The 27990-nt window shown below is 36.7% G+C and overlaps 1 protein-coding gene across 1 annotated transcript; it reads left to right on the top strand.

The window, feature by feature from the left end:
• The first annotated feature begins 17 nt into the window (after positions 1-17).
• On the top strand, positions 18-27990 carry ZNF565 (zinc finger protein 565). Its single transcript, XM_016119635.2, has 5 exons — positions 18-383; positions 7184-7257; positions 9876-10002; positions 10692-10787; positions 22818-27990. Exons 2-5 carry the CDS (start codon positions 7249-7251, stop codon positions 24083-24085), a joined length of 1500 nt encoding a protein of 499 aa, XP_015975121.2. The 5' UTR covers positions 18-383; positions 7184-7248; the 3' UTR covers positions 24086-27990.

The raw sequence follows: 27990 nt of genomic DNA, 5'->3' as shown, positions 1-27990 counted from the left end.
TTCAATCAACAGCAGCACCACTTTTCCGGCCTTGGACTACATTTCCCTTAAGGCTTTGCTGGTCGACACTCTGTCTCGCCTACGGGAACTTAGCTGTCTCTTCCTGTGATTATGGACCTCTCCGGGTGACCAATCCAACCTTAGAAGAAAATTAGCTTAAGGCTGGTGGGAGGTTTGGGGCGGAGACTCCCTCTTTGAAGCCTCCTGGGCGGTGTCAAATGCGCCAAGTTCAGACTTTGAAGTACGAAGATGCCATTTTGTCTGGCTGGTCAGGCTATGGACTACGTTTCCCAGAGATCACAGCGGCCCAACCTTATGTCTCGACGCCCTGGCGAGATCGTTAGCTCCGCTGGGACCCGGACGCGACCGAGGGGAGGCAGAAGGTGAGGGGTCTGGGAGTCCGGGGCGGGGACGGGGCGTGTCCAGAGCTTCGGGTTTGTTCGTGCAGGCGGTAGCGAGCTGAAGGTCTAGGTTCTGATTGAGTCCTTGTGGCTTTGTGGTGTGACCAGGTGTGGTTGGGTGCTTGAGAGTGTGTCTGTCTCCAGGGTGTATGTCTAGTTATGTTTGTGTAATGATGTGTGATACTGTGTTGGAGTGTGGGGTCCTCGTCACTGTGGGGTAATACTGCTTGTGTCCTTGTTGTATATGTGTGAGCATACTCCTTGTTTTTGGGTGGTGCCAAAGTAGTTGTAAATGTGTGATGGGTGAGGGTATCTGTGTGTTTTTGATTGCATGTCTCCAAAGTGGATATATGGGTTTTGGTTTCATGATATATGTGGTACCATGTGCAATTGTCGTGTGTCTGTGACTGTAGTGACACTGTGTATCCCCGTTGTGTCTTTTGGGGAGCGCAAGTGTGGAATGGCTTTGCTTGTGTGAGTGTGTCAGTGTGTGTCTCCAGAGTAAATGTTCAGTTATGAATAGTTGACGTTGAGTGGGCTGGAGTAGAGTGCCAGTGATTGTGTGTCTCCCTTAAGTGGGTATGTGATTGTGACTGTGTGGGACATTTGTAGGTGTTGATGTAGGGAGTCTGTGACTAAAGGAGCCACTTTGTGTGTCACAGTGGTGAGATTGACTGTATCTTACATGTGAGATTATGATTATGTATAAGAGTGTGGAGGTGTCTGTGATTGTGTGGTTGTGTCCTGTGTCTCAAGAGTTGATGTGTGGTTGTGTTTGTGTGACACTGACCGTTTGTGCAGCACCAAGTGCGTGAGTGTGACCTGCGACTCCAGTGCTCCAATCACTGTCAGAGCCTGGAAAGGGGCCTGAGGCAGTGATAACCTCAGCCTTAATCTGTAACACCGGGATTGGGCATAATGTCCAATCTTCTTTGACCTCCCTCCTCTGTGTGGAAGAGTCGGGAGATGACCCTTCAAAAATGTCTTGGTCCCTCATAATTTCTTTTTCTTGAATTTTCTCCATGGGAGAGATTGAGAGAAGGAAAGAATCACTATTGAACATCCACAAGTCAAGTTCAAGGTGCATCAGGTTCTTTCCCTGAAACTTTGTTTTCTAAGTAGTGCTTTTCTTTCCTCCTTCTGAAACTTCTTGCCTAACAGAGACCATCACCACTCTCCACCCTCCCCACCAACCTGACCTGGTCTTCAGTATGTACCATTGGAGTAAATTACTGGGTGTCTTAGAGGTAAACGGAAAAGCCCACATCCTCCTTGCTCCCTGTACATCTCATGTTCATTTAAATTTTTTTTTAACTTTTCATTTTGAATTAGATTTAGACTTAAAACTGTTGCAAAAATGGAATTCTTATGCTCTTAGCTTCTCTATATGTTAACATCTTAATTATAGTACATGATCAAAACCAGCATATTAACATTGATACACTATTAGTCTACAAACCTTATTCAAATTTTATTGGTCCCTTAGTGTCCTTTTTCTGGGCAAGGATCTAATCGACTATCATGTGTTGCAGTTAGCAAGCCGCCTCAGTCTTCCTGATCTGGCACAGATTGTCAGTCTTTCTTTGTCTTTCATGACCTTGACACTTTTGAAGAGACCTGGCCATTTATTTCATAAATTCTGCAATGTAGAATGTTTCTCGATTTAAGGTTGTCTGATGCATCTCCATGATTAAATTCAGATAATGCATTTGAGGCAAGAATACCACAAAAGTGATGTGTTCTCAGTGCATCGTATCAGGAGATCCAGAAAGTCAACTTGTCTTCTTATTAGTGGTGTTAACTTTAATCACTTGGTTACAGTAGTGTTCCACTACTTTTCCATTATAATTAACGTGTCTTATGGAGAAATACTTTAAGTCTATATACCCTGTTTCTCATCCTACTTCCACCTACTAATTTTTTTTTATTTTTATTTTTTTCAATTATAGTTAACATACAATATTGTAATAGTTTATGTACAACACAGTGATTAGACATTTATATAACTTACACAGTGATCACCCCAATAAATCCAGTATCCATTTGACACTATGCATAGTTATTACAATACTACTGACTATATTCCCCATGCCATACTGTATATCCCCATGGCTATTTTGTAACTAACAAATTGTACCTCTTGTCCCCTCCCTTCCTTCACTCATTCCCCCAACCCTTCCCTGATCAGGCAACCATTAAAATACTCTCTGAGTTTGTTTCTGTTTTGTTTGTTCATTTATTCTCTTCTCTAGATTTCACATATAAGTGTTAATCATAAGACATATGTCTTTCTCTGACTTACTCCACTCAGCACAATATTCTTCAAGTCCATCCACATTGTTGCTGATGGCAAGATTTTATTCTTTTTTTTTATGGCTGAGTAATGTTGCATTGCATCTATGTACCACCTCTTCTTTATCCATTTGTCCATTCATAGACACCCAAGTTGTCTCCAAATCTTGACTATTGTAGATAATGCTGCAGTGAACATGTGGATACATATGTCTCTTCAAAGTAATATTTTGAGTTTCTTAGGGTAAATACCCAGAAGTGGGATTACTGGGTCCTTCTTTGTCTCTTGTTATAGCCTTTATTTAAAAGTCTATTTTGTCTGATATAAGTATGGCTACCCCAGCTTTTTTTTTTTTCCATTTCCATTTTCATGAACTATCTTTTTCCATCCCTTTACTTTCAGTCTGTGTGTGTCTTTCAGTCTGAAGTTTCTTATAGGCAGCATATGTAAGGGTTTTGTTTTCTTATTCATTCAGCCACCCTATGTCTTTAGATTGAAACATTTAATCCACTTACATTGAAACAAATTGTTGCAAAATATGTAGTTATTGCCATTTTCTTATTCGAATTTTTTATTTTTATTTTTCCTACCTTGTAAAGAAGTCCCTTTAATATTTCTTATAATACTTGTTTGGTGGTGATAAACTCCTTTAGCTTTTTCTTGTTTGGGAAGCTCTTTATCTGTCCTTTCATTCTAAATGATAGCCGTGCAGGGTAGAGTCATCTTGATTGTAGGTCCTTGCTTTTCATCACTTGGAATATTTTGTGCCCTTCTGACCTGTAAAGTTTCTGTTAAGAAATCAGCTGACAGTCTTATGGGAACTTCCTCACAGGTAACTGACTTTTTGTTTTACTGCTTTTAAGATTCTCTCTTTGTCTAACCTTTGACATTTTAATTATGATGTGTCTTGGTATGGGCCTCTTGGGGTTCATCTTGTTTGAGACTCTCTGGCCTCCCTGGACTTGTATGTGTACTTCCTTCCCCAGGTTAAGATGGTTTTCCATGTTTATTTCTTCAAATAGGTTTTGAATCCTTTGCCCTCTCTCTTCTTCTGGTACCCCTATGATGCAAATGTTGGTACACTTGATGTACCAGAGACCCCTTAAAATGTCCACATTTTTTTGTATTCTTTTGTTGCTGTTCTGATTGGTATTTTTTGCTACCTTATCTTCCAAATTCTTAATTCAGTTCTCTGTCTCATGTACTATTGATTCCTTCTAATGTATTTTTTATTTCAGCTATTGCATTTTTCATTTCCAACTGGTTCTTTTTTATATTTTCTATCTCCATTTTTATGCTTCCTACCTCCTGTTGAAGTTCTCAAGAGATCATTGAGCATCATTATAACCAATGTTTTGAATTCCGCATCTGGTATATTGTTTATCTCCATTTTGTTTAGTTCTTTTTCTGGAACTTTGTTCTTTCATTGGGGACATGTTTCTTCATCTCCCCATTTTGGCTGCCTCTCTCTGTTTGTTTCTATGTATTGGGTAGGGCTGCTGTGTCTCTTCGTCTTAGTAGAGTGGCCTTATGTAGGTGTCCTGTGGAGCCCAGTGTTGAAATCTCCTTGGTCACCTGAGCTGGGTGTTGTTCCAGGTGTGTTCCTCATATGGGTTGTGTGTGCCTTCCTGTTATAGTTCTGCCTTGGTTGCTGTTTGCACATCAATGGGAGGGATTGACCCTCAAGGTGATTGGTCATGAGGACTGGCAGGTGACTACAGTAGAGGAGCTGTTGTATACAGAGCAGGATTTGCTTTAGCAGGGCTCTGGTGCCTGCTGAGTCAACTCTTCAGGTGTGTCTTTTTGGGAGGTGATTAGGTGACGCTTTGGTGTTGTCTGAAACTGACCACCAGGTGTGTTGATTCTGGAGCCTCTTGGGAGTGTTGTAGCTGCCAGCCCCCGAAAGACACACGGACCACCAGAAAGCAGTGAATTATAGGAAACCCACTCTTTATTCAGCCAGCTGGGTCTACCAGGGGTATGCAGACCCCAAATTAAGCAGCCCTGAAATGTAGAGGTACAGGGTTTTTAAGCCAAAAATTCCATTCTTCATTCTGTCTAAACACAAAGGTCTATTTTTCTTCTATTCACTACCTGTCGACTCACAGGTTGGGTATGCAAGCGGAGGTACAGAGCAGAAAGCTTATTGTTAGAATGTTATGTTCCTATGAGTGACAGCCTATGTTCCCGTGGACATAGCCAAGCAGTAATTTTCCAGCCAGCACAGGAGGGTCTCTGTGGCAGGCCAAGTTCAGCTGATACCTATGCCTTGCCTGGGGCCTCTTGGTATGAGCTACAAAGTGATTTGCAGATGGTTGCTACTTGTGTTGGGCTTGGAGGTGCCCGGGAGAAGTCAAATCACCAGTGAAGCCTGGCGGCTTCTAGTGCTGGGCTTGGGGCTGCTTAGCAAGAGGTACATGGTATGCCAAAGCCAGATGATTCTTATTTGGGGTTCGCGAACCTTCGAGAGATTTTAGGAAAGTCTGCCGCATGAGCCAAGACAAGCCATTTGTATGGAAAAGCCACTGTAAGTGTTTTTGGTGTGCTCACAAGTTGGGTGGGGCAGGGTCTCAAGGAAACACCAGGGTGGGGCGAACAGTGCTAGCAGGGTTGATGCAACTCCGATATGGCAGCTGCGTGCTTCTGCATGCTGGGTGAGGGGAGGGCTCAACAAAGGAACAGTGGCTTCTGCCAGCACTTATGTTTGGAAGAAAGGTGCCCCTCCAGCCCTCACCTTGAAGCCAGACAATTCAGTTCCTCCCTATTTGTCCCTGGCAACTTTCAAGCAGCTGCCCCAGCCTTTGAGTCCAGAGTAAGAAGACTCCATCAGCAAGTAAGTCCCTGCACAGGCCTGTTAAGAAAATCGCCTGGGACTCCATTCACGCCCTCCGTATCACATAGCCATAATCTTCACTGGTTTTCATAGCCAGAAGTTGTGGAGATTTCTCTTTCCAGTACTGGAACCCCGGAGTGGGGAACCTAGTGTGGGGCTCAGACCCCTTGTTCCTCAGGTGGGACCTCTGCAGCATAGCCCTCTTGATTTTTAACCACCACACACAAGCGTGGTACCAGCCTGTTCCCCATCTCCACCCCTCCTACCATTTAGTGTGGCTTTTTCCGTATAGCCTTAGTTGGAGGACTTCCCTTCAGCTAGACTTCAGGTGCTTCTCAATGATGGTTGTTCTGTAGTTGTAATTTTGATGTGGTCTTGAGAGGAGGCATGCATAGTGTTTACCTACTTCACCATTCTGAGCGGAACTCCCTAATGGCTACATTATTGACAGGACAGACTTGCATCATCACAGAACGTTTGTTGGACTGCACTGGTCTAGGCCTTTCCTGAAACTAAAAGTCATTTCAAATGATTTTCTGCAAACACACCGTATGTTTCTGGTCCACTGCTTTGCCATTGCACTTCACTGCTCAGAATGCTCTTCTGTCCCTTTTCTGTCTATTGAAATTCTCTGATTTTTAGGCCCCAAATTATGTTCTATAATTTTAGGAAATTTTCCTTGACACCGCCCCATTGATTAAATTAGTCTTCCTTCTGACACCCTCACATGGGAAGCTTCTTGCACCTCTAATTAAAACCAGCCTTACTACTCTCCTTAAAACCCCTGAGTTCTCATTCTCTTGAGGTACAGGCTATTCTCCACAGAACTCTAGCCTCAGCAACTGCCAGCCAGTGAGGAAGCAGTGTTCTGCAGGAAAGCAACAGAAAGGGTTTAAATGGAAAATTAGGAGTGCTGGGCCAAGGGGCTGCTGCAAATTGAGTTCTCACTCAGGTCACTCACTATTCTGAATGTGCAGGTGTGCTTGTAAGATTCTTGTGTTACTGTGGTTTTCTTGCTCCTGTCTGGTGAGTTTAGCTCGGGCTGGAGGCTTTGACAAAGCCTCTGGTGGTATGGCCCCCTTTTGTACTTAGAAGGAGAAAGTAAAGCCAGGGAGCTACCCAAAACTTTATGCTTGTTGAGCCCAGAGAAGCTGAAAGACTTTGTTTTAAGAATGTCTTTTTCAAAAGATTTGGTCTGCCAGGTATGCTGTGCTGCTAGCCTGTAAGCACTGTCCTCATCCTTAGAGAATAAAGTGGATGCATCTGAGTTATGATCTTTCTTGCTGCAGCCGCAAAGGAAGATCTGTTTGGAACAGGTGGGAGCTATCTAGGCCCCTTCTAGGATATAGATTAGCAGCAACAAGATAAGGGACTGTCCGGGCTGAACTTCTTTTGCTGAAGTCATGGATTCTGTGTCTCTGCTGGAGCACATCTACCTTGAATACATCTTTTGTTTTCCCTGGGGTTTAAGAAGGGGCTAGGCTTTGTTAACTCTGTAGTTCTTAGAATTACTGTCGTGTGGTGGGACGAGGGGAGGGCAAGGGAAGCAAAGCGGGGACATTGGAAGTACAATTGTTTTCAGCTCGTTTATATAGGAGTGTGAGGCAAGCTCAATATGAGAAATTTGTCTCTTCTCCCTCTACTCTGCTTTTTCAGGACTCCGTATTTGTCCAAGAGAAGAGCCTAGAGAAATCTGAGCAAGTCAGGTAGTTCTAAAAGCCATGGCCCAGGTAAGTTGAAATTTTCTCTCTCCTTGAAATAACACCTGTCTTCCCTCCACATGATATGAACGTTTGTGTTCTTATCCTGAAACTTCCCTGTTTCACTGAGCCCCATTCAGTAACCTGGTCCCAATTCCTCCATTCCAGGGAATGAGTGATGGTGTTCCACCTCCCTTAGTGGCCCTCTCTTCAACAGTGTTCACATATGTACATAGTGCTTTTACCAGAGTACCAGTGAAACAAAAATATATTCTCTTGAGAGCCTCCCTTATCAGAACCATAGTTAAATGGGGCCAAAGATAACTTGGATCTTTTCCATTAACTTAGGTGTTGGTTTTTTTTTAATTTTATTTTTTGTCACCCCTTCTCCTCTTGAAAAATCATAAAACATTTCACACTATCAAAAGTTCTTTGGTGCCACAACATGGATAGACCTAGAGGGTATTATGCTAAGAGAAGTAACTCAGACAGAGAAAGACCAATACCGTATGGCCTCACTTATATGTGGACTCTAAAGAAGAAAATAAATGAACAAACAAAATTGAAACACTCATCGATACAGAGAGCAAACTGATGGTTGCCAGATGGAAGGAGGGTTGAGGGTCTGGATAAAAAAGGAAATGGGATTAAGAAGTACAAATTAGTAGTTACAAATTAGTCATGGGGATATAGGGAATATAGTCAGTAATATTATAATGACTAATTACAGTGCTAGATGGGTACTAGACCAGTCAGGAGGATCTTTGTAAATTATATGAATGTCTAACCACTATGCTGTACACCTAAAACTAATATACAATAATACTTAATGTCAACTGTAATTGAAAAATTTTTTTAATTTAAAAAGTTCTTTAGTCTTGCAAGGGAATTTATGAGACAAGTATCTATAAAATGGTCCATTTTGAAGTTGAACAATATATGTCGATTGTGGACATATTTATTTGACTGAAGTACACCTCCATCAGCTTATTTCACAAACAAGGAAAAATGGACAGTGAAGGATAATAGATAATATTAAGTTTATAATAAACTGAAGATTTTACAAATCTTGTTTAAGCTAAATGCCCCAAAATAATAGAAAGATTATATCTTATAGGACATAATGCACAGTATTATGTAGCAAATAAAAATTCCTGTGTTTATTATAAAATTTACCATAACAAAAAATATACTTATGTATGTAACAAACAGGAGCAGTAGGGACACTGTTGTCATTTTCAGCAGTATAGTTCTTTTTGTGTATGAGGCCATCATGGATACATAGCCCAAATAATTCAGGACACTTAACATTCCTGATGCCAGTACTAATATCACTGCCTGCTCCTCAGCCCAACCTCCCCCAGCATTGTGGCAGCTAAACCACCCTCTGCATCATCCCAAGCACATCCTGAAGGGGAAGGTATAACCTAGGTTGTACCACAAACTAATTATGCCCTGAGTCTTCAGGATAGATTTAAAACTTGTGTAAATTCTTTATTTTAAGATAAGAGATTTATACAACTTTTTGGATTTTTTATTATCTCAAGGGATAAAATGGTAAAAAGGAAGACTATTACTTGCTAGGCCCATGTTTGCTGTCTATTTTGTATATGCTATTTCATTTATTTATAAGAACCCACTTAACTAAATTTTGCTCATTCCTAGACCTTGTGGAAAATAGAAGAGTCCTGCTGTATGAAGGTCTTTCTTATCTGTAGCCACAGAAAAGCCTGTAGGCCTTTAGTCATATAGATTTGGTTCTTATACTTCCTTTATAACATAGGTGTTCACCCCTAGCGTGCTTGCTTGCTTTATCACCTCCTTCCTACAACACCCTTCATTTCCATCTTAAAAACATTTTCCTGGATGGATTAGATTGTTAAAAAATGTACTTACTAATCAATTTTAACCTCATTATATCATTATAAATGAGACAATCAGTCATTATATGCTTCCTAATGGGACAGTACAGGAAGTACACAGTACCACCTCTGATATATTTATGACTTCCCCCCCCAAAAAATATGTCCATCAGGACTCCAGATCTAACTACCTTTTCAAAGAAAATATGGAAGTAGAATGACATGTTTAACTACAGTATGAAGATGCAATTGGCCAAATTCAAAACGTAGGAAATTCTACCGATTCAAATGTTTCTTTAACAAATAAATAGCAAGAAAATTTTCAAAGGGTCTGTGAGGACTGTTAGAGATTTGAGAGACTTAAGGAAACCTATCAACCAAACATAATGTGTGGATCTTGTTTGAATCTTGATTCAAATAAACCCAACTGTAAAAAATCACTATTGAGAAAATTGGGGCAATTTGAAACTGGTCTAGTTACTAGGAACATTATTGTTAATGCTACTAATGTGATAATGACATTCTGGTTATACTTTAAAAACATTCTGATCTGTTAGATACTAAAGCATTTGTGGGCAATATACTATTGTGTTCAGTATGTGAGATTTGCCACAAAATACACCAGGGGTAGAAAATAAAAGGGAAGAGATGAAACAGGATTTGCAAAGTCTTGTTAATTGTTGAAGCAGAGTGATGGATTTATGGGGGTCATTATACTATTTTTATGAGTGAAAAAAATTAAAAAGTCCTTTTATTTACTAGTAATTCGTGGGTTTATTATTGCAGGGATTGGTGACATTCAGGGATGTGGCTGTAGAGTTCTCTCAGGAAGAATGGAAGTGCCTGGAACCTACCCAGAGGGACTTGTACAAGGATGTGACTTTGGAGAACTTTGGTAACTTGGTCTCACTAGGTAAGGATATTGCATAATACAGGGCCAGATGGGCAATAAGGTTCCCAGGGACAAACAGTGGGAGGCTGTTACTACCTCCAGCCAGAAGGGGTAAAGGGAGGAAACACTGCCAGTGGAAGATTGTGAGAGCTAGAGTCATGGAGAATGGCCTGGCTGGCAGCAGCAATAGCTCCTTCCAGAACTCCTGGGTCAAAGGAGAGCAAGGGATAAAAAACCCTGAATTCTGTCTCCTCCTACCTGCTGATGCTTTCCATCTGCCAAACCCAGTGAAAAAACGGTAGGCCCATTATAATAATATAATCCTTGTGGTTAAGTGGTCTGGACACAGGGGATGACCAGAAACAGCAAGGAGTAGAGTAGGGAGGAAAGAGAGGGCAGATGGACGATAGCTACTATTGTTATCTGCTCCAAATAATTCAGGACTAGCCTTCTGGAATTTCTGGTTTCTTCATGGCGAATATCTAGGGGGACTTAAAAGTTTTTGTCTGAATTTCTACTCTGTTCCCAAGCTCTGTTTTGTGCTTTGCAGAAGTGTAAATGTGTAGTTCCATTGGCACCTCCATCTTCCCATCCTTTGGACAACCTTCTTATCTTCCTTAATGTAATTGTCTCTCTTCCTTGGTGACCAAGAGACAAAGTTTGAATTTTGGAACAGCATGATCATTCCCCATTTCTTTTCCTATAAACAGGGCTTTCCATTTCTAAGCCTGATGTCATCTCCTTATTGGAGCAAGGGAAAGAACCCTGGATGATTGCAAATGACATAACTGGACCGTGGGGCTCAGGTGAGCAAGGGTTGATCCAACGGGGGAGGTCATTGGGAATAATAGCCCAGTGAGTGAATCAACTGATAACAATAACTCAAGTTTTTATCTGGAAAGTCCCCTCAGAGCTCTACCAAAAACAGGAATAAAAGCCCAAGATATTAAGACATGAAAAACAAAGACCTTGTCAGCAGCAGCTCCCAAGGGAAACTTGCCCTTACCCCTATTAAGTCCTCTCTGTTCTTTCTTCTCTTGTATTTTCTTCCCATTTCAAAAAGGAATGTGCCCCCATCTTCCCTAGTGGCAGGCTTTTTACCCGTACTTTGCATCCTTTTTTTTCTGAAAGTCTCTGCATTCCTTAAAAAAACAGCTTCTCACTCTACTTAATTCAGTAATTAATTCATTCTCTTAACTTGTGAAAAGTAAGGATGTGTAGTGGCCGAGGACAGACTAGAGTCAGATTGCCAGAGTTCATTTTCTGGCTCTGCTGCTTACTAGATCTGTGAGTTTAGGTAAATTGTTTAAATTGTCTGTACTTCAGTTTTCTCCTGCAAATGAGATAAAAATAATTCCTGCCTCATGTAGTTATTGTGGCTTTTGTATCCACTAGTAATAATATGAAAATGCCCAGAACAATGTCAGGCAATAGTGACCACTAAATAAATGTTAGCAAGTATTATTAATTGGCCCTTGCTAGATAGTATCGGAACCTTTTTATATTTGTCAGCTGCTCAACTTCTGACTAATCTGCTATTGTTATTATTTATTTTCATCTGGGATCATTTTTTCTCTGAAGAATACCCTTGAAATTTCTTTTTGTGTAAATCTGTTGACAAATTCAGTTTTTGACCACATGAAAAATGTCTTCATTCCATATTCTTCATTGCAGGGATTGGTGACATTCAGGGATGTGGAATTCTACTGAGTGTGGAATTCTATTTCATAGGATAGTTTTACTGAGTGTGGAATTCTATTTTGGCAGGAATTTTATCTCATCCCAAAGAAGAAATCAATCCACTGCCTTTTCTCTTCCAATATTGTCAATAAGTCAGATTGTTCTAGCTTTGGAAAATGCTCCACATATATTTAAAACTAGTATTTTTTGGATAAGGCCCTCACCTCTTTATTTAACTATAAACCTTTTGATTACATAATTTAGAATCTGCATGTCTTTTAACTTTCTCCATAGCTGTGCTATCAAATTCTGAGAGATGTATCATATGTTTTGCTACTACATTTTATAGTTTTATGAAGATGAAATATAGATCCTCATTGCAATTTGTAGTTTTATCTGTACAGCCCATCCTTTATTTTTCCGCTTAGTGCTTTTAACCTTAAATTTTATTTTTTCTGATAATATCAAATGCCTTCTTTTTGTTGACTTAAAAATTGACATGTCTTTGCTTACCGTCTTTTTTTTAAATTATTGCCAATATTGTAAGTGTGTCCATGGTAATTAGGATTCTGTTAGAGTTTTCTTTTTGAATCATTCTGAGATTCTTTGACTTTAATAAGGGAATTCAGTTCATTCTTGTTTATTGTGATAATGTGTCCTTATTCCTGCCATTTTATTTTATATTCTCTGTTCCTCATTCTTATTTCCAGCTATTCCTGTTTTGCTCACATTTTATTACCACTCGTTCTACCCTCAAGTGATTTTGAAATTGTACTACCTGTTTGTAATAGAATAGTCTTTCATTTAACTTTTAAAACTATGCTTAAACTTATCTACCTACCTCAGGAATAAAATAGAATTTTTTTCTTTGTCATAAAGTTTTTTTTTAATTTTTTATATTTTGAAATAATTTCAGGCTTATAGAAAACTTGCAAAATTATTACAGAGAATTCCCACATACCCTTCACTCAGCTTCCAGTAATGTTAACATTTTACTTAACCACAGTACAATTACCACAACCAGGAAATTAACTTTATGTAATACTGTTAACTACAGATGTTAATAGATTTTTATCAGATTTTTCTCTAATATCTTTCTGTCCCATGATCCAGTCTCAGATCCCACATTTCATTGAGTAATTGTGTCTCTTTAACATCCTTCAATCAGTGACAATTCTTCAGTCTTTCAGGGCCTTAATACTTTTGATGAGTACTATTTTGGAGAATGTCTCTCACCTTGTGTGTGTGTGATATTTTCTCATGATTAGACTGATATAATGCACCTTTGTCAGGAATACCACAGAACTGATGTTATGTGTGTCTCTGTGATATGATCAACTTCTGTGCACTATATCAGGGGTTACTTGATGTTAAGATGGCTTATTAATGGTGCTGTTACCCTTGATCACTTAGTTGAAGTAGGGTATCTCATGTTTTTCCCCTGCAAAGTTACTATTTTTCCATCTGTAATTGGTAATTATCTAGGGGGAGATACTTTGACTATACATTTTGCCTAGTGATTTTAACACCCTTTGGGGGATCTTGTCTGTAACAATAGTATTGCCTAGTGCAAATTTTCTACGTCCCTCATTAAAACTCCATTTACTAATTGGTATTCTTCTGTAAGGAAGAGCTGCCCCTACTCCCTCTCCCATTTGTTTATTTATTCAGTGATTTGTTTCTATCAATATGGGGTCATGGGTATTGTAGTCTGGGTTATAGCCCAATACTGTCATTGTTAGTTTATTGCTCAATTGTTCAAGCTTTAACCATTGGGAACTCCTTCAGGTTGGCTTCTGTGCTCTCTCAGTATGTTTTCATTCATTAGTATTTTTTTATTTTCTGTACCACAGCATATTCTGCATGTATCTTACATTTTTCCTGCCCTCATCCCTGAAATCAGCCATTCCTCAAAGGTTCCCTAGTTTCTTTTATTGGAGAATGATATGAAATAGTATCTTTGAATTTTTTTCTGAGCACAGTAAGACCTTTACCATCTTTTACTTCCCTATACTCTAGGCCAGGGGTTGGCATACTATAATTCATGGGTCATATCCAACCCATGACCAGTGTTTTGTACCACTCACAAGCCAAGAACTGTTTTTACATTTTAAAAGGATTTCAAAATATATATATGTGACAGAAACCTTATATGGACCACAAAGCCTAAAACATTTATGGTCCCTTACAGAAAAACTTTTTGATCCCTACCTAGATTCACTCTTATCTTCACCCCACTCTATTTTGTTTTAATGATCTGGAATTTTAGTTTCATACTATTGTTGTCTTTATAATATTTCACAAATTTATAGTGTGTATTATTCTTCACCAACAGTATGATATAAATCAGTCATCTGTACACTGTGGCCTGTAAAACTATCAAATTCTGTAAATGCCTTCTAAGGGATGCATATACACAATTAAAATCATAATGCTTATGGCTTGATATCAGTATTTGGCAGTACTACCTATATGAAACATTTTCAAGATGAAATACATAAAATCTCATTACAGAGCCACACTAACAGAGAAACATATGCCATTAATTCTAGTGCTGGAGAGCACTAACCTTGAACTCAGGTTAAGTGAAATGTTACCTCCCCAGAAAAGAATTCTACTATTCTCATTCATACACCTGAATTTCAAAAATAATAATCATTTAAGTATAATATCAATTATTTGAATTCCATTGATAACTATTTGGTAATATTTGTTTTATCTTTTGTTATGTAAGTGCCTATATAATATCCTCATTTTTGCCTCTTGGACCACAAAGCCTAAATATTTGCCATCTGGTCCTAAAGAAAAGACAATGTTTGGCAGTGCCTGATTTAGAGACATAATTGAAAGTTCATATGTAAGGAGAAATATAATCAAAATTATACTTGCCAGCCGAAAATCACCAAGACTTCTGTACTACAAAGCTCAAAAACCAAGAACCAAATTTCTGGCTTCTCTTTGCTTTGGCTGTAGCCTACATTTCCTTAGGGGAGTGGATGCCAAGGATAAGATTGAACAGGTATGATACTATGATGAATTACTCAGTTGTTTCTTTCTCTAGTCATTTCCTGTGGTTTCTGTAACAAATTACCACAAAGCTAGTGGCTTAAAACAACACACATTTATTCATATAGTTCTGGAGATTAGAAATCCAAAATGCATCTCACTGGGGTAAAATCAAAGTGTCTGCAGGGCTGCATTCCTTTCTGAAGGCTCTAATTTTCTTGACTTTTCCAGCCTTCCACCTTCAAAGCCAGCAGCATAATATCTTCAGATCTCTCTCTCTCTCTCTCTGACTCTGACACCTCTCTCTTTCATTTATAAGGACCTTTGTGATTACTTTGGATCCACTCAGATTATCCAGGATCTCCCCATCTCGTGGTCAACTAAATAGCAACCTTAATTTCATCTTCAACTTAATTTACACTTGCTGTGTAACGTAATAAATTCAAAGGTTCCAGGAATTCAGATATAGATATCTTTTCAGGGGGAGGAGTCCTACCCTCTGTGACTCCACTAAAATTCTATATTAATTTCCAGTAAGCCCATTGCTGTTTATTCCATAACAAGTATTATCTTTCACAGAATAATTGGTGGGTATATATGATTCCTTGTAGTTCTGGGGTGAAAAAAAAAACCACTTTTTTCATTAGATTTTTTAAGTTGTGATAAATGTTACATAAAATTTACCAGTTTGACCATTTTTAACTATACAATTCATACTCCTTAAATAATAACTCCCCATTTTCCCCTCCTTCCAGCCCCTCGTAACCTCCATTTTACTTTCTGTCTCTATGAATTTGCCTATCCTAGATACCTCATAGAAGTGGCATCATACAATATGTAACCTTTTGCATTTGACTTATTTCACTTAAGGTAATGTTTTTAAGGTTCATGTTTTACCATTTATCACAGTTTCATTCCTTTTTAAGACCAAATAACATTCCATTTTATGACAGATCAAATTTTGTTTATCCATTCATCTCTTGATGGACACTTGGGATCTTTCCACCTTTTGGCTATTGTGAATAATGCTGCTGTGAATATTGGTGTGTAGTATCTTGGCCCCTGTTTTCACTTCTTTGGGGTATATTCCTAGGATAGGGTGGTAATTGTGTGTTTATCTTTTTGAGGATATTTCTCAGTTTTTAAGAGCTTTTTATAATTCATGAACATCATTCCATTAACTATAATACAAGTTTCAAATATTTTCTCTCTCAATTGTCTTTTTTTGATTTTGCTTTTGGTGTTTTTTGTCCATGTGTAAGTTTTTTGGTTTTGTTTTTCACCATTTTTTAGTGAAATTTATCAATCTTTTCTTGCTTTTGGATTTTGTCATTGTTTCATTGTTAGAAAGTTTCCCTATACCTAGATTATAAAGTAAGCTACTGTTAACCTAAAAATAAAGGCCTTTCAAAGTGAGAGGCAACAGGCATTTATTGAGATCCATAAGACTAGCTCCTTGGGAATCATTAACTCAGGCAAAAACCCAAATAATGTCCTGATTAGGAGACAAAGGCAATTGGGTATTTATGACAAAGGAAGACAATTACATTAATAGAACCAAGGCATTTCTGTTGGTGCAGATAACATGACATAGTGACATTAATTCTAAACTGTTTTTAATTTTCAGTCCATAGGCCTGGTTTAACTTATTTTTTCTTTTATAAGAAAAAGAGAAAGAACAATGTTTTAGGGATCCTTTTGAAAGTAGTCATAACAACTGCTTTCTTGTTATCTTTGTACTTATCTTTGTAGACTGTTCTTTTGCAAGGCACAGGTTGCTTATGCCCAGTCCAAAGGTTATTTTGTCCTCTTATAACATTCCAAAGATTGGAGGCATAAGACATACAAGGCAGTTCCTCTGGCATGGCAGCTCTGGTTTCTTTTTAAAGTGGCTCCATTTACATTATTTTTTATATTTTCCCCTTTTGCTCAAGATCTTTCCTTGAAAGCATCTCTGATCAGTCTTCAGAAAGCAGCATTGATCAATTATTATTGGTCCTCCATTGTCAGGTGGCTCATTTAGGGTATGTCATGCCATTGCCTATTCCTCGTTGCCAGGAGGGCTCATTCTTGGTATGTCATGTCCTGTGAAAGAGGGAAAGGAAAGTAGGTTGTTGTTTTTTTCATAGGAGCCTCGGGCCACATTTGAGTGACAAGAGTGCAGGAACAGAGGAAAGCTTTACTATGTTTTTTTAAGGGCAAACATCTGTAGTCTTTTGAGGTTTTAAGTCTCATAAGCCTTATTATCATCTCAAAATATTGAACCACCATAATCAGAGTGGTATCTTTATAACATTGAGCTATGCAAGACTAAGATTTCTAACAACAAAGATTCTTATAATAAACAAACTGTTTAGTCCAATTTGAAGAATAGATCTGAACCAGAAGGCAATACTTTAGGGCAGTTAGTTGAAGATATTAAAGAACTATGAGATATTAGTAGATACTGTATTTAATCATTTGGCTTGTTTCTGGATTTTATCTAGTTTTATCTCTATCTTACTAGAGATGTTTTATCTATGTACAACAAGAGGTATTAATAACAAAACAAACCTCACCTTGCTTAGCAAGGATATGATTAAGAGCAGTTCTATTGCTTAATTTAACACACATAAGGGAAATTAAAGATTTTTTTGATTAGCTGTTTCTGTGACAGTCATTGTAATACCTGCCTGGGGGAAAAAGTATTCTTTTAAATCTGGTACCTTCAGTTAGGGCTGACATCACCAAGCATTAAACATCCTTGGCTATCACTTGTGAAGTACATTTAAAGATGATGTCAAATGTTATCTTTTCAGACAGAATTTAAGAGGAAGAGGAAACAATAACTATTACAATGAGTACTTGGCCCCATATACTCTTTGCGAGATAGGAAGGGACTAAAGTGAGGAAAAAAGAGAAAAAGGGAAAAAAAGGAAGGTGTACAGACCTGGTCCAGATTATACAGGCCTGGTCCAGAATCTTGGGTTAGTTATTCACAACAGATGTTGTTTCTTCTGTTTTTTACTAATTTAAAAATTTTTAATTCTCTGTTTGAGCAATCTATTTAGGTGTAAGAGCTTTCTTTAAACTGGGAAACATAAATCCAAACATCAGCATCTTTAAATTTGGTCACATATCAGTCAGGAGTACCTGAAAGTTCTGCATTTTAGAGAGTTTCGCGTCTTCTATGAATTTCCCTGAAGGTGAAACATCTTTGTAGAAACATTTTTGTAAAAACATCAGAGTAAAACAATAATTGTCCGTAAATGACAAAAGACTTAAAAATGGCCATGGCTAATGGTTTAGAGAGAGTTTACATATATATGTACATATAGATAATATAATTGACTTAGCTATTCTAATCTTAGTTAGCTTAACCATATATAAAAATTTGTTAAGGTCTATCCTCCATGTACCTTTTGTAAATATATACACCTTTTGTAACACGTAAACTTTTTGTAACATGCATATACTTTTTAGTTTTTGTTTAACCTTTTTTTAAATTTAGAAACAATCATTTTACTCTAGGACAGAATTACTTTTTTTACTAAAAAAAATGTACTTCATATCTTTTTTAATCTAAAAAACATTTTTTTCCTTCAGCCAGAAGTACATCTCTGTTTCATATCTTTCTCTACTGAAAACATACATTTTATTTTTTATACATAGTTGTTTTATTTTATCATTATTATTTTTTAGTTTTGTAAATAACCAAAGCTTTTTTACAAATCAGTTTTGTAAAGGAATGTATGCAGTAGTCTGTACTTTAGAAAGGCTATTTTTTTCAGTCTTTGTGAGCAATGTTTTGGTTAGTTCCTGAGTATTTATATTTTAAAGACACGATAAGGGCTTCAACTTTAAGAGACAGAAAAAGACTAATTTTTTTGGCATTATTTGACAACACTTCCTATGTAATGTAACCTACTAAATAGGCCTGATTGGTTTGATTTTTTTTCTTTTATGAGAGAAAGAATAAATCTTTAAAAATGTTTTCGGAATCTTCTAGAAATACTCCAAAGTTTTTAAAAATCTCAAAGGTCAAGAAAAAGACTTTAATTTTTGAATCTTAGGAAGCTTTGTCAAACATACCAAAAGTTTAAAAATATTTGGTCAAATAAAATCATAGGTCATTATGAGACAGGACTGTTATTTATTTAATCAAAATGACAATAAATGATTTTTAAAACAAATATAGAAGGTTACATAGACGTTAGTAAAATTTTAGTTTTTTTTATATTAAGAAGGCTAAGTGTACTGGAACAATTAAAGATCTGATGATAAAGAGCACAGGAGATCATTTATTTATTTTTATTAAGTTTATTGGAGCGACGTTGGTTAATACAATTATATAATTTTCAGGTATACATTATAATTTGACATCTATATATTCTACTAATTACCACCCAAAGTCCAGTTTCCCTCAGATACCATATATTTGATCCCCTTTACCCACTTCACCCTCCCCTATCACTCTGTATTTGACCTCTTTTACCCCATCTACCTCTCCCCTCCTCCCCAACTCCCTACCTTCTGGTAACCACTAGCCCATTGTCCATGTCTATGAGTCTCTGTCCTGTTCATTTGTTGCTTTTAGGTTTATATCCCACATATAAGTGATATCATGTGATTTTCAACTTTTTCTGTCTGATTTCTTTCGCTTAGCATGATTATCTCAAGGTCCATCCATGTTGTCACAAATGGAAGTATTTCATCTCTTCTTATGGCTAAGTAACATCCCATTGTATATATGTGTCACAGCTTCTTTAGGCAATCATCTATCGTAGGACACTTCAGTTGCTTCCATGTCCTGGCCACTGTGAATAATGCTACTATGAACATCGGTGTGCAAATATCTTTCTCGATACAGGTTTTCAAGTCTTATGAGTAAATACCCAGCAGTGGGATTGCTGGATCATATGGTAGATCAATTCTTAGTTTTTTGAGGAACCTCCATACTGTTTTCCATTGTGGCTGTACCAATTTGCAGTCCCAAAAGCAGTGTGTAAGGATTCCTTTTTCTCTGCATCCTCTCCAGCATTTGATATTTACTTGTCCTGTTGATTATAGCCATTCTAACATGTGTGAGATGGTATCTCATTGTGGTTTGGATTTGCATTTCCCTAATAGCTAGCGATGTTGAATATCTTTTCATATGTTTGTTGGCCATTTGTATGTCCTCTAGGGAGAAGTGTCTGTTCAGGTCCTCTGCCCGTTTTTTGATTGGATCATTTGTTTTTTTGTTGTTATAGAGTTGAATGAATTCTTTGTATATTTTGGATATTAGGCCTTTATCGGAGGCGTTGTTTGCAAATATATTTTCCCATTCGGATGGTTGTCTCTTTATCTTGTTGACAGTTTATTTTGCTGAGCAGAAGCTTTTTATTTTGATGTAGTCCCATTCATTTATTTTTGCTTTTACTTCCCTTGCCTTTGAGGTCAAATTCATAAAATTCTCTTTAAGTCCAATGTCACAGGAAATCATTTAAATGAAACAAGATCTGTGGGTCTTTTTATAATCTTATTAAGCATACCAATAGTATAGGAAATTTTTGTGCTTTTTTAGCACAGAAGTAAGATCAAGTTTTAGCTTTATGTAAGTACAACATTGATATTAAAGCTTAATTTTTAAAAATATCTGTATAAACAGTTTCACTAGCTTAATACATAATGTAAAATTTTGAACTAACCAGGACAAAATTATTGTTATTTTTTAATAAAACATATCTTCATATCATTTTTATTGAAAACATTAATTTTTATATTAAATGTTAGTAATTTTTAAAGACATGTCTGTTTTGATTAAACCAACTAACTTAAATCAATTTTAATGTTAAATATTTTTTAGATCACATGATACTAAAAGGCATTTAGGTTAGTTTTTTGTTATATTTTTTAATGTATGTAGGTGTTTAATTTTTAAAGCCAGTTAAACAGTGTGACCACAAAAGTGGCTCTGTAGTTACCATAGCCAGTTCAAGAGGATGCTGGCCCATGAAGGTGAGGCCACTTAAGATCCTGTTTGATTACACCAGATATGTTAACAAAAAATAAATAGATCATATATATAATGGAATATTACTCAGCCACTAAAAAAAATGAAATCCTACCATTTGTAATGACATGGATAGACCTAGAAGTTATTATGCTGAGTGAAATAAGTCAGACAGAGAAAGATAAACACTACATGATTTCACTTACAGGTGGAATCAAAGGAACAAAAAGAGCAAACTAATCAAAAACAGACTCACAAATATAGTGGACAATTTGGTGACAGACAGAGGGGGAATGGGGCACTGGGCAAATGGGATGAAGGGTTAAAGAAGTACAAATTAGTAGTTGATAGTTGTTCACGTGGATGGGGAGCACAGCAGAAGGAATGCAATTAGCATTAATATGATGGCTCTGTAGAGGGCTGGGGAGAGAGGGAGCAATTGGGGGGATCGTTTTATAAACTATATAGCTGTCTAAGCAATGTACTGTGTACTTGAAACTAATTTAAATAAACAAATTTTAAAAAATAATAATAATAAATAGGCCCTTTGAAATGAGAGGCAACAAAGCATTTATTTGAGCTAAATTAAAACATTATTTGGGCTTTTGCCTAAATTAATGATTCCCAAATAGCTATTCTTATTAATCTCAAACACTTTGTTGCCTCTCACTTCAAAAGCCTTTCTTATTTTTAAGTTAACAGCACTATGTTTCCTTCAGGTATTTTTATGGTTTCTATTTTCTTTTAACATTAAAACTCTGGAGTTTATTCTGGTATACGGCAACATAACGTATGGATCCACTTTTATCTTTTTCCAAATGACTATTCAGTTACCTCAACATTATTACAAAAACTATCCTTTTCCCCTTTGAGATATAACCTTTATAATAAATTTAATTTCCATATAAACTGCAGTCTATTTCTGGCCTTTCTATTTTTGTTCCATTGGTCTAGCTCTATAATCCGATATTCGTTCATCAAACGATCCATTATTAAAAGCCAATTATAGGCCAGGTTTTGATGACAGTGGCTAATGAAAAAGATGCTATTTCTGCCTTTGGGGAGATTTGGGAGCAAGAAAAGAAACAGATCAACAGATAATAAGTAAATGAAAATGTAATTACAACTGATAAAAGAGTTATAAGATGTGGGAGAGAGAATCAGTTATCTGACTGAAAACTTTTTTGAAAGTTTTAATCTGAGACCTGAAGGATGAGAAAAGCACCCATACGAAGAGCCCAGGACAGGATTCCTGATAATTAGAACCTAATGAGAGGGCTAAGATGGCAAAGACCTAGATCTGTTCTAGATGTTCAAAGGAGGCCTGTGATTGGTACATAGAAAGGGGAGTAGAGAGTGCTCAATATTAAGATGCCTTGTCCTTGGTTGAGACAGTGTGACAACAAAGACAGGTGCCTGCTTTGCCAAGAGCCTGTGAACCATGGCAGTGTGTTTAGAGTTTATTCTAAGTGTAGTGGGAAGTCTGTGAAAAAGTTTAAATAGAGATTTTCATTTTGATTGGCATCGGCATCATGTGGTAAAAAGTGTTAAAAATATAGATGCCTTATTTATATGAAATTCCCAGAAGAGGCATTCATAGAGATAAAATTAGTGGTTCCCTGCCATTAGTGATTTTCAGGGGCCAGAGAAATGGGGAGTGACTGTTCAAGGAGAACAGGATTTCTCTTTGAAGGGATAAGAATGTTTTAGAGTTAGATAGTGGCTATGGTTCCAGGATATGGGGAATTTATTACAAGCCACTGAATTGTTTAAAATGGTTAAATGGCAAATTTTATATGACATGAATTTTATTTCATTTAAAATACATATAACTTTTAAAATATATAGATATGTATGTATACACAGGTACATGCACACACGTGTCGGCATTACCCCTGTAGATTTCAATTTTGTCTGGGGTGGTTCCTGTCATTTGCATTGTTAACAGGTTTCCTGGAACCTGTAGCTTAATATATTTTCTTGCCCTTCAGGCACCATATAAGCTCTCATATTTGTGATTTCATATGCTTTTTAGACCTTGCCCAGCAATATCTGAAACTTAGATAAGCCATTCACCTTTTATGGTTATTATTTTCATTTTGTCTCTCTAGTCTACTGTAGAATTTTATTTCTCTTAGGAGAACAGCCTGTATTTACTTTTTTTAATGTTTTTCAGACTTGGAGTCCAGGTGTGAGAAATTTCCACAAAAAGATATCTTTGAAGTAGAATCATTCAGTTGGGAGCTAATGGAAAGCCTTAAATGCTGTAGCTTTGAGGGCTCCAGTTTTACAGAAGACTGGGAATACAGAGCCCAGTTTGAAAGACAAGTAAATCAGGAGTGCTATTTCAAGCAAGTGAAAATCACATATGAAAACATACCCACTTTTGAGCATCATACATCCCTCACTCTACATCAGAGCAATGAGACTGGCAAGAAACTGATTGAATGTAATGAATGTGGGAAAGCCTTTAGCCGTGGCTCACACCTTATTCAACATCAGAAAACTCATACTGGTGAAAAGCCCTTTGAATGTAAAGAATGTGGGAAGGCTTTTAGTCGTGCCTCACACCTTGCTCAACATCAGAGAATTCATACAGGTGAGAAACCTTATGACTGTAAGGAATGTGGGAAGGCCTTTGGTCGTACTTCAGAACTTACTCTACATCAGAGACTTCATACTGGTGTCAAACCCTATGAATGTAAACAATGTGGAAAGACCTTTAGACAGCATTCACAACTGATTCTGCATCAAAGAACTCACACGGGTGAGAAACCCTATGTATGTAAAGATTGTGGGAAGGCTTTTATTCGTGGCTCACAACTTACTGTTCATCGGAGGATTCATACAGGTGCTAGACCCTATCAGTGTAAAGAATGTGGGAAGGCCTTTAGGCAGCATTCACAACTAACTGTACATCAGAGAATTCATACTGGTGAGAAACCATATGAATGTAAGGAATGTGGAAAGGGCTTTATTCATAGCTCAGAAGTTACACGACATCAAAGAATTCATTCTGGGGAGAAACCATATGAATGTAAGGAATGTGGAAAGGCATTTAGACAGCACGCACAACTTACTCGACATCAGAGAGTTCATACTGGTGACAGACCCTATGAATGTAAAGACTGCGGAAAGGCCTTTAGTCGTAGTTCATATCTTATTCAACATCAAAGAATTCATACAGGTGACAAACCCTATGAATGCAAGGAATGTGGGAAAGCCTTTATTCGTGTTTCACAACTGACTCATCATCAGCGAATTCATACTTGCGAGAAACCCTATCAATGTAGAGAATGTGGAATGGCCTTTATTCGTAGTTCACAACTTACTGAACATCAGAGAATTCATCCTGGGATCAAACCGTATGAATGTAGAGAATGTGGGCAGGCCTTTATTCTCGGCTCACAGCTCATTGAACACTACAGAATCCATACTGGTTAGACAGCCTTGACTGTTAGAGAGATAGGAAAGCTTTTATGTGGACTTCACACTTGACTCAATATTAGATAATGCCTGATGTAGTATAATTAATATCAGAAAACCTTGATATGTTGCTTCCATTATGGAACATCAGACAACTCTTACCAGAAGAAAATGTAATAAATGTAGGAATTCTTTTTGCCTCACACTCACTGTTTACTATGCATCAGAGAATTTATGGTGAAAAAATATTAATATGAATGTAAAAAGTCTTCTGTTACTATTCAGTATATATTAAAATTCTGAGAATTCCTAATAGAAAATAACCCTGTTAAAATATTTTGTGCGTATGCCTTTGCCATGGCATATACTTTACTTAACATTATTTCATTTCCACCAGTTACTGACTGTATAGCATTGGGAAAATTATGCAACCTCTCTTCCTCAGTTTACCTATTTTTAAGCAGTAATAATTATTTCTACCTAATACAGTTTTTGTGAAGACTGTCAGATATTTTATATAAAGCTATGCTGAATAAATATTAGCTATCATTAGTTAACAGTATTAATTAATGTTGAGTTCATATGAGAGGAGAGCTTTGTGAATGTATCAAGTATCAGAAAGCCTTTAGAATTGCTCATTATATAATAATTCATTCCGAAAAACTAATAAAATATAATTATCATGAGAAGTACTTCATTCAAAAGGTTAGAAATTCAGGATTAGTCCTGGGAACCTATAGCTACCCATTCATAAGAGTGAAGTCAATAAAGCATTGTCCCCCATCTTTTAACTGAAAAAAAAAAAAGATAATGGTAGGCAAAAGAAATCTGCCACCTAGAAATCTAAAACCACCAAGTTTACCTTCAAGAGAAATCAAATCTAAAACTACAAACTAGGAATGAATGACTAAGTTTTGCATATCAAAACCAGTTTGGTGTAGCCAAAGCTGTACTGTCAGAAGCCAAGGATTAAAGGTAAGAGATTTGTGCTCCTAACATAGATCTCCAACACCTAGTCAATGCAAATCATATACCAAGCACATTGAATGAATTATCAACTCTAAAAGTGAGGAAAAATTTGCTGCATAAACCCAAGTCAACACTAAGAATGATTATTAAAAATAGAAGGAAAAGTAGAAAACAACAGTAGTCTTAATCTGGAGGTTGTTTATTTAACAATATAATAAGATAAATGATTGACAAGTCGGATCCAGAGAAGACACATTTACAATTAATGAGGAAAGGGATGGATTTTTTTAAAAGTAGGTCATGCATAACTTTATTCTAATATATTTGAAATATAGAGAGAATGAATTTTTACAAAAATAACAAAATTGGTTCAAGAAGGTGTAGAATACCCGAATAAATCAGTGATTGTGAAAAAACATAAAAAGTAATTAGAGCTCTGTTCCTTCAAAGAAAGTTTTCCTGTAGAAACTTCAAGAAACTGATAATCCCTAGAGAAGCTGACAGTTCATTTTAAAGGCTAAATAAAATTTTGATTAAAAATGGACAAGGATAGCTTCCAAAAAGTAAATTGTAGATGATCATGTTTTGTAAAGATAAATATAAGTAAAATTCCTGCTAATTTAATCCAATCTATTGAAGTTAAGAAGCTAATTTTAAATGGAATGTCTGGAATTTCACTTGTTCTGGATTATGCTTTTAGAATCTTGGTATTGTAACTCCAGGAGATGACAATGACAGAGAAAAGAGCCTTGATCCAGCCTCAGTGACATCTGAATCAAGGCTTGTGAAAGAATCTGAGAAATCTCAAGAAATGGATCCCCTCAGCCTTTGGGATCACCAGGCAGTGTCTGGGGTAGAGGGCCCATTGTGCCCCACATGTCACTCATCATCTCAGACATCCTGAATGTTCTGTAAAAACACCTGCATTTTCTTCATGTGTCACCACTGCCTACAAAGGATTAGAAAGCAGTGTTTTGTATGTAATTTTTCTTTAAATGGTTTAATGATTAGGATGTATAGTTGGAGGGGTTCAACGCTATGACATTAAAAATTGTCACTTTGAATAGTTAAAACACATGCACAGGATAAAGATTTCAAAGTTACAATTTGGTATATAAACATAAGTCTCCACACTATTTCTGCCGTTTGCACCCCATTACCTGTTATATAGCAATCACTTCTATCAATTTCTTATACATACTTCCTGATTTTTATATTTGTACATACTCCTTATAAAAAATTTTTTACATAGATGGTAGCAAATCTCTCTATGCATTGCTATTTTTGCTTATCCATACACCTTGAAGATTGGACCATATCAATACATATATGACTGCCTTGTTCTTTTTAACAGCTGCATAGTATTCCATCGTGTTTCATAGTTTTTGACCTTATCAATTTCATTTTTTTTCATTATTTTTAGGTCTTTCAAGCAATCCTATAATGTCCTTGCACATAAACTATTTTATGTGTGATATATCTTTAAGACAACTCTCTAGAAGTGGAAATGCTGTATCAAAACTACATACTTTTTAAACTTCTGTTATGAAAAATCTGAACATGTATAAAAATACACAGGATATTATAATGTAGTTCAGTGCCCCATCACCAGCTTCAGTAATTATCAGCTCATAGCCAGTCTTGTTTTATCTGTAATTCCACTAACTCCCCAGACCTGCATATTATTTTTGAAGTAAATCCCACATATATTATTTGATCCATAAATATCTTAGTATCTCTAAAGTATAAAACAACTTTAGAAAAGAATTCCAGTCCTTAAAAAAATCGACAATATTGCCTTAATGCCATTACATATCTGATAGTGTTTTAATTTCTAATTCATAAATGTCAATTTAAAAAAAGTTATCAGGATCCAAATAATGTCCAAAAATTACAATTGATTGTTATGTCTCTTAAGTCTCAATCTGTGCATTCCCCCTCATCCTTTTTTTTCTTGCAATTTATTTTTTGAAGAAACGAGGTTGTTTGCCTTGTAGAATTTTCAGATCCTGCTTTTTGTTGGCTGCAGCCCGAAGGTATAGTTTAATATCTTTGGTATTTCCTATAAATTGGTGGTATCTAGAAGATTAATCAGATTGAGATTCAATTTTTTTGATAAGACCACTTATAGTTTAGAGACATAATATTTAGGTATCTCATGATTTGGCAGCAACCGATGTTTAATCAATACATTTATTCATTAGGGACTGCAAAATGATGATATAGTATCCCATTCTTTATTAGCTAGAATATTTTTGTGAAGAAAAATGCTCCTTCTACTATTTGGTTACCCATGTTACAGTAAGGAAAGGCAGGATAAATGCTTCTTTATTTATTGTCTTTCAAAATAATGATTTGGTTCCCTAGCATTTTGCCTTGGTCACCAATGAGTTAGGGGATAGGGATTGTCAAGATATTTAATATGTTTAAATCCATTTAAGTTGTATCTCACTGATGTTCAAATTGTTTCATGTTTGATGTGTGGATGCCTCTACCAGTTGGTTCCTGTATCCTTTTGATATGACCCCAGTATCTTTAATCACTCACTTGTATCTGATGCAACAAGAAGTTCCAGGCTCATCTTCTTCATTTCCTGCCTCCCACCTTGAAGTAGCCATTTCCAGGAGTCCACTTTTTTTTTTGGTATTTTGATACTTTTCCCAAAATTTGGAAACCACAATTGAACTGCTTGGAGTGCTTCATTCTCCCAGTTGGACACTTTGTAGAATTATGTTCATTTTAAGCTGTTTTATGCACATTGTTCCAGTGCCTTCAGGAAGATTACAGATTTATGCATCTACCCACAGTAGAAGAGATTCCAAAGCACCATGTTTATCTAACCCTGGAGAAAATATTTATTTTTAACACAAACCATTTGGTGAATGAAAATGGAAAATTCATTTTTGTTTTCACTTGCATTCCTTTGATTATGATTAAAGGTGACCATGTTTTTA

The sequence above is a fragment of the Rousettus aegyptiacus genome, unplaced genomic scaffold, assembly GCF_014176215.1.
Source record: "Rousettus aegyptiacus isolate mRouAeg1 unplaced genomic scaffold, mRouAeg1.p scaffold_m13_p_14, whole genome shotgun sequence".
In the NCBI taxonomy this organism is placed as follows: Eukaryota; Metazoa; Chordata; class Mammalia; order Chiroptera; family Pteropodidae; genus Rousettus; species Rousettus aegyptiacus.
Note: the sequence above shows the minus strand (reverse complement) of the source record. Positions and strands in the feature narration are given on the sequence as shown.

Bases quoted from the DNA above. Each gene is read 5' to 3' on its own strand.
- ZNF565 (XM_016119635.2), top strand. The intron at 10,003-10,691 runs GTAAGGATATTG...TCCTATAAACAG, and splicing joins TGGTAACTTGGTCTCACTAG to GGCTTTCCATTTCTAAGCCT. The intron at 10,788-22,817 runs GTGAGCAAGGGT...AATGTTTTTCAG, and splicing joins AACTGGACCGTGGGGCTCAG to ACTTGGAGTCCAGGTGTGAG.